General features: G+C 34.3%; 1 protein-coding gene across 3 annotated transcripts; it reads left to right on the top strand.

Annotated features, from left to right (window-relative positions):
- Positions 1 to 5,511: 5,511 nt before the first annotated feature.
- LOC18448694 (eukaryotic translation initiation factor 2 beta subunit) lies at positions 5,512 to 13,601 on the top strand. 3 transcript variants are annotated; one of them, XR_016057314.1, is made up of 10 exons: positions 5,512 to 5,682; positions 6,391 to 6,467; positions 7,832 to 7,937; positions 8,072 to 8,127; positions 8,445 to 8,496; positions 8,741 to 8,835; positions 10,322 to 11,410; positions 12,469 to 12,611; positions 12,989 to 13,074; positions 13,318 to 13,601. XR_016057314.1 is itself a non-coding variant. In XM_006858755.4 (10 exons), the coding sequence occupies exons 2-10, from the start codon at positions 6,420 to 6,422 to the stop codon at positions 13,393 to 13,395; spliced, it is 810 nt and encodes a 269-aa protein (XP_006858817.2). In that variant the 5' UTR covers positions 5,512 to 5,682; positions 6,401 to 6,419; the 3' UTR covers positions 13,396 to 13,601. The 3 variants fall into 3 exon arrangements, 2 of the variants coding, with proteins under 2 accessions (XP_006858817.2, XP_011628723.1); XM_006858755.4 differs by having other exon boundaries at positions 6,401 to 6,467; positions 10,322 to 10,467; XM_011630421.3 differs by having other exon boundaries at positions 10,322 to 10,467.

Genomic DNA, 13,601 nt, shown 5'->3' with positions numbered 1-13,601 from the left:
AGCTAGAAACAGCTCACAATATTGTGTACGTCGAGTCGAGCTCTGCGGAAGCACTCCAATGGTCCCTCAGGCAAAGGAGATACTTGTGAGGATTTAGTTGATCTGAATTATTCAGATTTGTTTGGAGTATCTAGATGAGAATTTTACATAAGGAATTATGATTTCGAGTTCTGAAACATTTTGATGTAACAGTCTAAAAATTGGATGGTCTCCGTTGGATTGTAAGAGGATTTTGAGTTTTCAAACACTTGATGTGATAAACTAAAATTTGGATGGTTGGATTTTAAGAGGTTTTTGAGTTTTCAAACACGTAGATGTGATCAACTAGAATTTGGATCGTCTCTGTTCGATTTTAAGAAGTGTTTTTCTTTTTTATGTTGGGGAGGATGTCCTCCTAAGATCTTTAGGTCTAAATATGTTCCTAAGTATAGCTGAGTGTGTATAGCGTGCTCCCACAGAAGTGTAATGTACAGTTACCCCCTTGAACATCCGTTTCCATGGACACAATGGAGACACAACAATTATGCCACGTGGTCAAGAGTGTGAATACTCGTGTTGGCCTCATGGCACGGTTTAGATAATATGTTACAAGATAATATGTTACAAGATGCAGTATATTTACGACTTCAAATCTTTTCCTTTTTTTTCATTTTCATCCATTATGAGGTTGAGATGATCAGTCAAAAGGCTAAGGGATGGCAGCAACTTTTTTTGGCGGGTTTTTATATTATAAAGTTGCCGTCTTATATGCGCTTTTTTACACGCTTACACATGGGTAAGGTTCTTATAAGATCCCCATCTCATTTGGTGCAAGTAAGGCATACCTCTACATTTTGTTGAAAGATGTTCTAGTATAAGAAACATTATGATGATTTTGAAATCCATGTTCAACTTTTATTATAAAATTCAAAATTTCAAAAATGTTGCGAATCGAGTAGATCAATAAATACTTAAAAATCTTGAAAATAGATGGTCTAGATAACTTGTTACAAGATGTATTATTTTAAGTCGTTAAATACTTTTTTTGTTTTCTTTTACATTAATGTATCTCAATATCAATATGATCAATTAGAAGGTTTTTCAATTTTAGAGCTCTCGTTTTTATTGGATTTAAAAATAAATTAAAAAATATATCCTCAGATATTGAAAATCCAAAATTAGTAACTGGCAACATCGGAATAAAAATGATAACAGTGATGCACGCCTAATATACAAAAATAAAGACGAACTTCCATAATTAAAAAACAAACCGGTAACCTAGATCGGCCATCCCAAAAACCATAGCCGGCGATTTCGAACAGGGAATCAGTTGGGTTTTGCCTCAAAGAATTTCAAAAATTAACTAAAAACCTTTAAAATAGTGTTTTTTTTAGTTTTCGAAAAATAAATAAATATAGGTGATATTGGGGGTGGTGCATTATGCGTTAAACAATGGTTTCTTTTTCAACAAAAATGACATTACCGCATCCTCTCTCTCTCAAGGCTCGACTACAATGTAAGAGGCCAGCTCTCAGCCTCTCGACAATCATAGAGTTGCTGTGGCCTATGTTAAGCATAATAAACAATTATTTCCTTTTTTACTTAAATGACAAATACCTGTTCTCACTCAGCTGAAATGGTATGAACCTTCTCTCTCTCTCTCTCTCTCTCTCTCTCTCTCTCTCTCTCTCTTCAAGTGTCCATTTAATTATTCTTGCACAAGTATACTAATCGCCAAAACCAAAATGCCAATCAACCCATTACCCACACTAATATTGTGCTTACCCAATTTAGTGGCCTTCCTCACTTACATTATTAATTCTCTTTACTCCTTCAAAATTATCACAAACTAACCAACTATAATATTATGCTCTAAAATTAAATGTATTAGTGCATAATTTATAATTATTTTACATATAAATATGAATAACTTTAAACTATTTTATAATATCATCTAATTTAAAAAATATATATATATTTATATAAGGTTACCACCTTAGAATGTAGAATTAAGATGCACCTCAAAAATCTATCATAAAATATTGTTTTAATGTTAAAAAACCCTCTAATTGATCATCTTGACATTGATATGCGTGAATATAAAAAGAAAACGGATGTTGAGTCTCATAATTAGTGCATCTTACAACACAATATCTAGACCTTCCACTTTTAAGATTTCATATGTTTATATATCTACTTGATTTTGGCTATTTTTGAAGTTTGAAATTTTAAAATTAGATATGAAAATAGATTTTGAGATAATCCTAAGACTTTTTTGCAATCAAATTAGATAAAATTTGGAGTTGGGCCTTAATTGGATTGTTTAAGGTTGCAACATTATAGAAACCACACCTTTTAAAAAAGGAAAAAAGTTTATATAAGGTTGAAACCTTATAATGTATAACTACGGGTGCACCTCAAAAATCCATCGAAAAAGGATGTTTTAAAGTTGAAAAACTTGTGATTGATCATGGGGATGTATGACTATGAAATTTAAAAAGATTTTGAGTCTCTTAAATAGTGCATGTTACAACATATTATCTACACTGTCCATTTTCAAGATTTTCATACATTTATAGATTTACTTGATTTTAACTATTTTTTAAATTTAAAATATTATAATTAGATATAAAAATAGATTTTGAGATAATCTCAAAAACATTTTACATCAAAATTATATATTATGATAAAATTTGAAGGTGCACCATAGTGGGATTGTTTAAGGTTGCAACCATATACCACACCTTTTAAAAATATCTTAGTTATAACAAAAATAATACAATATAGAATTTATAATATAAACAAATTAATAAATAAAATACAATAATTTCTTATTAATGCATAACATAATAAATACTTTTTGCTCAAAAAATATAATAAAATATCTACCAAAATATAAAATAAAAAAAATAAATGGTGCGGTTTGTATAGAGCCTAGGCTCTAAACAATCGAATTAGAGCCTACCTTCAAATACCATTGAGAAATGTGGTTTCAACATTCGAAATCTTTGTGATAGCCTTAAAATATATTTTGATTTTTATTTATAAAGTTTAAAGCTTAAAAAATAGTATAGATCGACAGATCTATAAAAGTTTCAAAATCATGAAAATTGACGGTCCAAAAATTCATTACAAAATACACTATTTCCAAACTTGAAATCCATTTTTTTTCTCATATCCATGCAACTTGATGTCGAGATGATAAATTTGAGGATATTTGAGCATCAAAACAACCTCTTCTAGTGAAATATTTGACATAGGCTCTAATTTGATTGTTTAGAGCCTCGGCTCTATATAAACTTTTCTCAAAAATAGAGCCCCTCATAGATTTCAGGCTATGACATTTTCGAAAAATATCTTTAAAAAATTATTTTCCTTAGAAAAAAACAAAAATAATGGCATCAAATTTTATACAATAAAAAAATAATAAAAATTGAATCACATACCATATGAATCAATAACCTAAATGCATTAAAAGCCCTAGTTTCTCCATAAAATTATTAAATTTCCATTTTTTTTTAAAACAAGTTCTCAATATCCCAAAAAATCAATTTGTAATTTGGCCCAAAATCTATGCTGTTTTCGATTTCTATACATTGTATTGGATATGTAATATGGAAGACAAGAAGACAAGTTCACTATGATCATTTTGATTCAAGTTTTCAAGGATTTTGATAGAAATTTGAGGGATAACAGTTTGAAATAGCGGAAACCGTAATCCGTGCTATCTTCATGCAAAAAAAATTTGTAGAAAAAATGTACCAAATGAAAGTGAAAATATCTTGATATATATCAAAGCTAAAGCTCTGTAGATCAAAAACCCTATTAAAATATGATCCAAATCAACTGAAATACCCATTGATTTATTGATTTTTTTTTACCATTAAAGTCTCGGGAACGTTTCGATTTATTGGACTTTGAAGCAAAATCGATTGGGATCCTAATTTAATCGAACAAATTAGCAATATAATATCGTGTAATTTTAATTATCTCCAAATAAAACCAAATTTCAGGACATTTGATGACAAATCGAAGCTGAAATCCATAGAATGATGGATTTCTACAAAAGCTTCCAAAAACCCCTGATTTTGATTGCCAAATCTGATTTTTTTTTTTCAAAAATAGATAAAATAATGGTTATATAACCAATTTGCAATCATTTTAGAGTAATATTTATGGGAAAAAAAAGGCCACGAAGATGGATAAAAAAGCCGCAAATCTGGATCGAAAGTATGGAAAACCTATGCCCAAAATAGTGGAATCGGTGTTTTAATGTAGCAAATTGCCAATTCGCTACTGTGGAATAGGCGATTCAGGTAGGACCCGCGACTCGAGGGATCCAAATTGTTGTTGACGATTCTTGGTTCTGATGATCCTGATCGCCAAATTTTCAAACCTTAGGTAATCAGGATTAGTGAATTTGACTGATTCTTTATCTGAGATTTGGATCCAACAAATTTATTAATAAATTTAATTTTGAAAAAAATTAGAAATAAAAAAATATCAAAATACCTATAAGGAGTTAACTATTCAATACTTTACCCTTTTGGAACTATTCCAACTCAATATCATATGATTTTTTTTACGTGTTTTGAAAATGAATTTTAAAAATTAAGGAAAGTCTTAAATTGTTCATTTCGTATTGATGGGAACCAGACAATGTAGGCGATTCAGATCAGCCCGTTTCCTACATACTCGCTCAAGTCTCCGATATAAATGGGCAAGTCCGTCAAAATCAGTGATTAAAAAATCGGTGACTCAATCCGGAATCGGGTGATCCAAATTGAGAATCGCTATGACCGTCTTGATCCGGTAAAAAATCGAGATTCGGTCGATTAATAATAATACACTTGCCGAATTTTTTGTGGAACCGTCGATTCCGTTGATTCTTCATTGAGTTTAACCGATTCTGACTAATTCTTCATTGAGTCAAGCAAGAAAAAAAGAGAAAAATAGTTATTTTAAAATTATTTTCTAAAAAATTTTGGGACAAAAATTACCAATTCCATTCATTTTTTCAATCCGACATTACCACAAATTCCCTTGATCCGACATGGATATGGGTGTGACCGATTCGAATCACTGATCCATTCGATCAAAATCAAACACATTCCCATTCGAATTGGGAATCTGGTTAGTTCCTATCATTCTCAATCGAAAACGGCAAATTAGGGTTGACGGCAGGCTGGCCCCTTCCCACCAAGGGCGAACCCTCCCAAGTCTTGGGGACAAGGCCAGGCCAGGCCAGATAGAATAAAGTAAAAACGATGCAAAAAAAATATACAACAATAAAGGTAAAGCTGGGCCAAGTGGTTTTAGCCCGGCATGGCCCGACCCGACCCGGTTATTGCCCAAGCCTTTTTTTTAAATTTTTTTTACCCAGCCTATTTACCATCCCTACGGTTAATTTTGTCTCAGAAACATAAAACTTTAAGGGCTATATCGCCATTATGAAAATTGTCCAGGGGTTCCAAGGTCATTCTAAAAGGGCAATTCGATCGATTTTCCCACTAGTGCCCTAAACCTCATCGCGAGCTTCTTCACTCTTTGTTCATAGATTATAGCAGAACCCCCCTCCCTTTCTTTATATATCTTCTCCCTCTTTATGTATACTTTTAACTCTCTTCCTCTCTCTACAACGCTCTCTCTTTCCACCTTCTCGATTGCTGGAAATCAGAAACCCTATTTTTTTTCCCTCTGAAGGTATGAACCTCAATCTCGTAACAGTAGTAATAGATTGCTTGATATGTTTTTCCTTCTGTTTTATTATTATTATTTTTTGTTGTAGATATCCATTAATCGATAAGCATAATACTTGCTATTTTTTATTGACCGTAACATGCACAGAATCTGTTACTTTTAATCATATGAGGCCTATGGTTGCCTTTTTTTCGTGTACTTTTTTTTTTTGGGGTTTGATAATGTGGTGCTATTTTCGAAGCGTATTCAAAATTGGCTATTTCATGTTCATAGGGCCAGATCTTGATGGTTTAAAACCACTATTACAATGGAGTAGTATTCAATAGCATTGATGATAAAACCAGTCATCAATGGCTTTATTTTAGTGATTGTTGGATTTGATAATATGTACAACTGGTCTGGGGTTTCTCTGAGAGAATAGATTCTTAATTTGCTTGAGATTAAGATTTTACTGGTTTAACAGTACTGATAAGGTAAAAATCCGATATTTTAGGGCTACTATATCTTTGTATGCATCTGGAATTTTTTTTAATCTAATTATACGGGAATTCGTCGATATTGTTTCGTTTTGCTTCATGGGTATAGAAGTAGTTAAGTTTATATTGCTCTGGTAAATGAATAGAGTGATTGTATTATTTGGTATTATGGCTGAAATTCCCGAATGAATGCTTATATATTATGTGATTTTTCTATTTCTTTTTTCATGGCTAGGATTTATTAGACTGGTTGAAGTAGATAAAATGATGGCTGATGGAGCACCGGTCGATGCAAGGGAGGAAATTCCCGAGGTAAGTTAACTTTCTGGGATTCAATGGGAAAAATTCAATGATTCATTTGTTCTTTTTCGTTTTTAAAGGTTTTCAGACTAAGAGAAGTGTGGATATTATTATTTATCTACCATGCTATATTAATTATAAATGACCCTTCAAATTTTCTACAGTGATACTTTGCCAGTGGTTAAATTGGATGTGGAGATATATGTATACCTATACATAGTTAAACATGCATAAGATTAAATATAGATGGATGTCCTTGAGATGTAGTAACTCATAAGTGAAATATATAACATTTAGGGTTTATTCACTTTATGGAGGCCATTTTATTTATTGTTTTTGGCCCTTTAATCACTTTCATTGGATTACTTGTGTGCTCTGTTTTTATTTTGATGGACTTTTGAATTCTATTAATCAATTTTGTTGGGGGAAAAGGAAATCTTTGCTTGAAAGCTGTGTTTGGTTCCTGCATAAAGGTAGTAATGAGTGTCAAAGAACGGGAATCTAGAAACAGGAAAAGGTTAAACTAGAACATTTTTTTCTTTGCAGTAACTCGTAGATGCCACATTTCACATTATTTTGTTATTATATTAATCATTCTTCATGAAAAAAGAAGAATTTAAGACTTTAGGATTCTTGAAATCAATCTGACTGATGGCCATGTAAATGGCTTCTTTCCCCTTTATGCACCAATTTACTTCCTAAAATTGTGCTTTTCTTTTATACCTATATTATGCTGATTCCTGCACCTAAACTCATTGTTTTTACCTGTTTGTGATGGCCTCTCACTCACTAGTGTGAATGTTCTAATTAATTCTGAGGCCACTTTGTTTATATCTGTTACTTTGTTAGGGTGGAGGCTCTAAGTAACTGTGACACAAAGACTAGTTTCTGGTAGGAATTAGGGGAATGCATATGTATATATATATATATATATATATATATATATATCATCATGATCATCATCATTTTGGCCTTTTCCTAATTAATTGGGGTCGGCCACATGAATCTTGGTTCTCCATTCTGCTATTTATCAGGATTCATTGTGGGTTTTGGCAAAATTTTACTTTAGCTGCCTACCTGACACAATCATGCCCCTTTACCCGGGCATGGGATGGGTTAAGGGAAAGTTTAAGGTCATCACCCTTCTTAGACCTATATATATATATATATATTTATTTATTTGGCGTTAAACCATTTATATCAAAGAAGATTGCATTTGTTGGTCTTATTGTAAGTTTGTTCTTATGGAAGCATAGGTTATGTGTAGTTTGCCAGTCATTTCTCATCGATATTTAATTTCTTTTGTAATTATTTGTAACATATTTTCAGTATATTATGTCTGTATTCATCTTCTTTTTGTTTTTATGATCATGTAGCTTGCCCCATTTGATCCTACTAAGAAGAAGAAAAAGAAGAAGGCTGCAGTCCAAGACCCCACAGAAGAGGCCGATAAACTTGCTGAGAAAACAGAAAACCTTTCAGGTTAGTTCATTTTATTGTGTATGAATGGCTGCCTTGGACCATTTTCTATTTGTGGATGTCTTTATCTTGATAATTTTGGTTATTGCTTGTTGTTGTTACGCTGTGGATAAATTTGTTCTTTTTTGTTTTTGCAGTGGCTGATGGACCTGAGACCTCATTTGCTGGCATGAAGAAAAAGAAGAAGAAACCCGTAAATAATGCTACATATCTATGTGTACTTTATTGGGACAATATGGTAGTAGTCCAGCAGACTCTGGAATCCATAGTCCATTGGGGTTCATCACCATCTATTGAAATGATGGACAGGTGATAGAGAGAGAGAGAGTGGGACCACCTGTGCATGACATGACCCCTGTGGTGGGTCTCACTTTCTCCCCAATGTTGAATCCCCAACAGACTATGTTTTTTCTCCATGGTCCATTGGATTATAGGGTACTTCTCCAATCTTATATTGTGCTATTGCTTTATCATTGGGAGATTTTGATTATGCAATTGTCATTATGTTAGGTAGAGACCGACCTCAATGAGGACAATGGAGATGCAGGCGATGATATTAATGGTGAGCACTTTGGTTATTTGTATGTTTATAGAAAACAATGAAATAATTTAGCCTATGAATCACCATCTATCACTAAAAAGGAAAGGAAAGAAAGACCAAAGACCTTATAACAACTTTTCTTCTAGTTTTTGACTTTTGGAGAAGTTTACTTTGGTCATGCATACTTTAGGAGGCAGCCCCTTGTGAAATAGTTCTCAGCTCCCTGAGTACCTTTTTAAACTCGTGTATTTTTTGCAATTTATAGGTGATGATGTTGGGGAGGATGAAGAAGGAGAAGGCATTGTCCTGCAAGGTCGGTATCCTTGGGAAGGTACTGACCGTGATTATAAATATGAAGAGGTAGAGTTGTCTTTTCTCTGCATAGTATTTCAATCTCTATTTCTAAAATATTTTGGCACAGTTGCAGAATAATTAATGAGTGTAAAGCTTAGGGTTGATTCTCAATTAAAATAATATGAATTATGATTACTAGAAATCATTTTCTTTGTCGAGGTTTGTCCAGATTATATGTCAGGGAATATATTATGTATTTCATTGATTCGGAATTAATTTTTTTACCACTTATATGAAGCACTTGATTTTTTCTGTATGTGATCTTTATTGGACACTCATGTTAATAGGTTTAATGCCATACTAAAGAGCAGTTTGTATTCAGATGGACTATCCAGCTTACCTGGGTGGCGTTCCTGCAACCCTAATGTTGTTTCTGACTAGTATACCTGTTTAGGTATGTTCATTATAGGGTCTATAAATTCCTTTTGTTGAGCATCCTTAATCTCTTTGTAAGATTTGTATCTACCTCATGCATTTCCTTCCCTAGGAGTAGTATTTTAGACATGATGCATCCTAATCAAAGCGATGTCACTCAATAACTCAAACCAATAATTTGTTGCCTGAAGGTGTTTCTGACCTCCGACGACATATCCTCCCTTGCCTATCTAAGAATACTATCCCGCTATTAAATCACCCTCCGTGGACTTTTCTCCTCGACCGCAATATCTGTCCTGCATTCCAGTTTCGTCCCACGCATATTTCACGGAGACTGATGGAGAGAATGGGACCTGTCATTGTTGTCATGTCTTGTATTGATTGACACACTCTTTATCACTTTCTCTCTTTCCATGGAATGCAATGAACCCTATGATGTATGTTTTCACAGATGCCATTGGACTATATTAAACTTCCTATCTATTTTTATCTTTCTGATATTGCCCTTGTTTAGATATTCTAAGCCCGGAGATATGAAGATCTTATTGCCATTAACCAGAATCCTATCCCTTTGGTATGCATTCTTCAATATTTCTTAGTTTCACCTTCAAATCACAAGAGATCTGCGTACACTATGGCATAGCAAATGGGGAGATTTTGAAATGTTGCATAGTAAAATGGGAGATCAACAATATCATGGTCTTAATCAACATTTTCCTACCTCTTGTATGCTGTATCCTTGATTTCCAGTTTCTTATTTTGATTGGATTTGATAGTTTCCTTCTCGTGTGTGCGTGTGCATGCGTAGAGTGTGGGTGCATGTGTGTGTGCTTGTGAGAATGGCTTGGGGCCTTGGCGGTAGTATTGCCAAGCCTCGATAAGGATTCTGACTCCATTCTCACCAAAGGGTAGGGGCCCAAAATCCTCATTGACTTACTACTTTCCATTCTCACCAAAAGGGTAGGGGCCCAAATCCTCACTGACTTACTATTTTACTTACCCAAAAAAATGTGTGTGCTTGTGTGTGTGGGTGTGCATGCATGTGCCTGTTGCATGTGTGTGAGTGTGATGGGTTAATATATATTTATCTGTTTTAATTCAAGTGATATTTGTGCAGCTTCTTGATAGAGTGTTCAACATCTTGCGTGAGAATAATCCAGAGCTTGCTGGGGATAGGCGAAGGACAGTGATGAGGCCTCCCCAGGTTCTTCGGGAAGGAACCAAGAAGACAGTGTTTGTGAATTTCATGGATCTATGCAAGACGTATGATCTATTTTCTTTACATATACAGGGAAAGTGTACAAAGAGACCATTTACCTTTTGTACATAATATTCACAATCATCCCAAGCCGCTAGATGCGAAATTTGACAGCTGGAGTTGTACCAATGACGATGCTCAAAGTGTGAGAAGATTTTCTCCCAACTTTGTGCAGAGAAATACAGCACACCGTAGCAATCCAATTTTACACTTGACAGCTTGGGGTGTTGGTGACCTTACTGTACAAATGCTAGGAGTTTCTTGCATGAAATCCCTTATTATATATGTATGTATGTGTGTATGTGTGTGTGTGTATGTGTGTGTGTAGGGATAGTATACTATAAGATCATTTACTTTTGGTGCAAGGAGATGCCATCACTGTTAGCTGTTCGATGTGAAATCCTATGGGTTAAAGTGTGTCCCAACACGTCTTCAACCACTTGATTTCACATCTAACATTCAATAATGATTGCTACCTCCTTATACCAAAAGTAAATGGTCTTATGATATGCATTTCGACATACACACGCGCGTGCACACATACACACACATATGTCTGTGTATATATATACACACACACACATATATATATATTGTTGTTTATTTACGCTCTTTTTTTTATTGTATAACTATGGTATGGTTGCTATGCATGTGTAACCTATGCTCTATACTGGTCATACAGCTTGATTTGGTTTTTTGGTTATGCCATATTAGTCCATGAAGGTTGTTCAATTTATTTATTTTTCCCATTATCTGCATTTTCCCATTGTCTGCAATAAATTTGAATGAACAAAGCGAAACGGAAAATCTAATCCTTTGGTTTTGTTGCGTCGGATGCATATGTTTTAATCTACTGCAATGGTTCCTTTTTGAAGCGAACAATGAACATAAGCGAACAATGGACATTTGATACATAGATGGTTTCTCAGGAAGATCTACAAAACGAAGGTGTGTAGTCCATGGAATATGGATAGTCATTTTTATGGAAAGGGACTCCTAAAGTCAAGGGATGGTTGGGCAATAGCTGGTTTTCACCCTTAGTCTGTTTAAGGGAAATGTTCTGTTTGATGGAAACCAACCCTTTATTTTATTTGTTACTGAACTAGGTAGAACTGTATGATGCTATTGGCCTGCTGTGATGAGTACCCCTGGTGAGTTTATCAACAAGGTGTTGTGTGGGTTTTGGAGGTATTCTCGAGTAAGGAAAGAAAAAAATACACATCTTAGAATTTTTAGGTGTGTTTAACACTCATATTTTATCATTTTATGTAATGTGAACGCATCACGTCAACTCCTCTTTGGATTTACCATGTTACATATTTGCCTTTTAGCAATATTTTTGGCTGAGCTATTTAATTTTTTTAATATTTGTCTTTGCAAATATACCCACCATAAATTAGTTGAGGGGGTGTATTATGTCTTCAGGAATGTCAAGGAACTACAGAAACACACGGAGCAATTTATGCTTGGTATAATCAAATTGAAAGGATTTGCTCGGGAGTATACTTAGATTATTTGGAGTTTCATTCGAATACAAGAAACTCACTTATTTCCTTGTTGATTAATAAACTCACTTCCCATAAAATAATTATGATGATATTGTTGCTTCTAAGTAGTGACTAATTTCAATACTATATTTACTTATTATGTTGATGATTCTGTCTTTATCGGTGCCTTTCATGCTGATGTTATTAGCGTCATGTTTATGACACGCACAAGCGTATCATTAATCAAATTCAAATGATGTTCCCTATAGTACATCTGTATGTGTATTTCCTTGTTTTATTGGTCCCTCTAATAATCCTGATTTTTACATAGTTGGAAGTCATGACACTTTCAGATCATATTTTGCAAAAAAATTTTCATGCCCATGGCCAAAATTTTTTGCATGCCCATGGCCTTTTACATTAGTTGCTTTTTAATGGATGGAGGCCTGGTATTGTTTACTTGAAATATATAGTTGTACTTTATGTTTATTTTAACTATTCTCAATTTATTATGTGCAGGATGCATAGGCAGCCCGACCATGTCATGACCTTTTTACTTGCTGAAATGGGAACCAGTGGATCACTTGATGGTCAACAACGTCTTGTTGTTAAGGGGCGATTTGCCCCTAAAAACTTTGAGGGGATATTACGAAGATATGTCAGTAAGTTCCTTTTTTTTTTGGGCTTTACATCAGTTATCCATCTCAATTATCAAGAAACAGAAATGAATATCATGTACTCACCACCTATCAAAACTGGAAGAGTATTGCTCTATGTAAATTTGTTCACCAGTAAAGATTCATGGGAGTTACGAGGGAATTATGTATCAAGAGAGAAAGAGAGGGTGGGGGGGGGGGGGGGGGTGGTGTGGGGTTATGTTTTTTTGTTTTGTGGGAATGGGAGAATTCTATATTGGAGGGGGGTGATTGCAGAGAGAGAGAGAGAGAGAGAGAGAGAGAGAGAGACTAAACGCTGATGTCCTTTTATAGAAGCTTTTATGCTTGAACACTTTTCTTATTATGTATTATTGGCATTCCAGATGAATATGTTATGTGCAATGGTTGCAAGAGCCCAGACACTATCCTTTCCAAGGAAAACCGACTATTCTTTCTTCGATGCGAACAGGTTAGGTCTTGTGTTTAATCCTCTCCTATATTTTACTATCAGAAGACTATTTTCAAGAGGCTACAACTTCTTAGGGCCTACAATTTGTGCATCACCTCCATTGATCACCATGAGTAGATGGTGGATGTATTTGTTTTTTATGCATATACATACACTCCATGGGATGTTGTATGTTTGCCTTTCACATATTGTTTATTCTCTCTCTCTCTCTTGAAATGTGCCTTGTTGATTCTTCTTTGGCAGTGTGGGTGCTCGCGTTCTGTTGCCCCAATCAAAGCTGGTTTTGTTGCACGTGTTGGGCGCCGCAAAGCTGGAACCTGATTTCCAAACCCTCATAGGTTCTTTTTTGCTGATTTTGTTTGTGAATTTAAATGATAGCGAACTCTTTTGGCATGTGTACTCTATTTGATTGTGTACTTTGTGACTTTAAGTCTGAAGGTCTCTTTGGCCAAGAAACTTTTAAAGAAAATATGGTTCCCTCGGTTATTTATAACTTCTATGGAAAAGGAATTTTTTGGTTAGGCAAA

The sequence above is a fragment of the Amborella trichopoda genome, chromosome 6, assembly GCF_054954075.1.
Source record: "Amborella trichopoda isolate Santa Cruz 75 chromosome 6, AtrichopodaSantaCruz75HAP2 v2.0, whole genome shotgun sequence".
Taxonomy (NCBI): domain Eukaryota; kingdom Viridiplantae; phylum Streptophyta; class Magnoliopsida; order Amborellales; family Amborellaceae; genus Amborella; species Amborella trichopoda.
The sequence above is the reverse complement of the archived record's forward strand: the minus strand, read 5'-3'. Positions and strand labels throughout refer to the sequence as shown.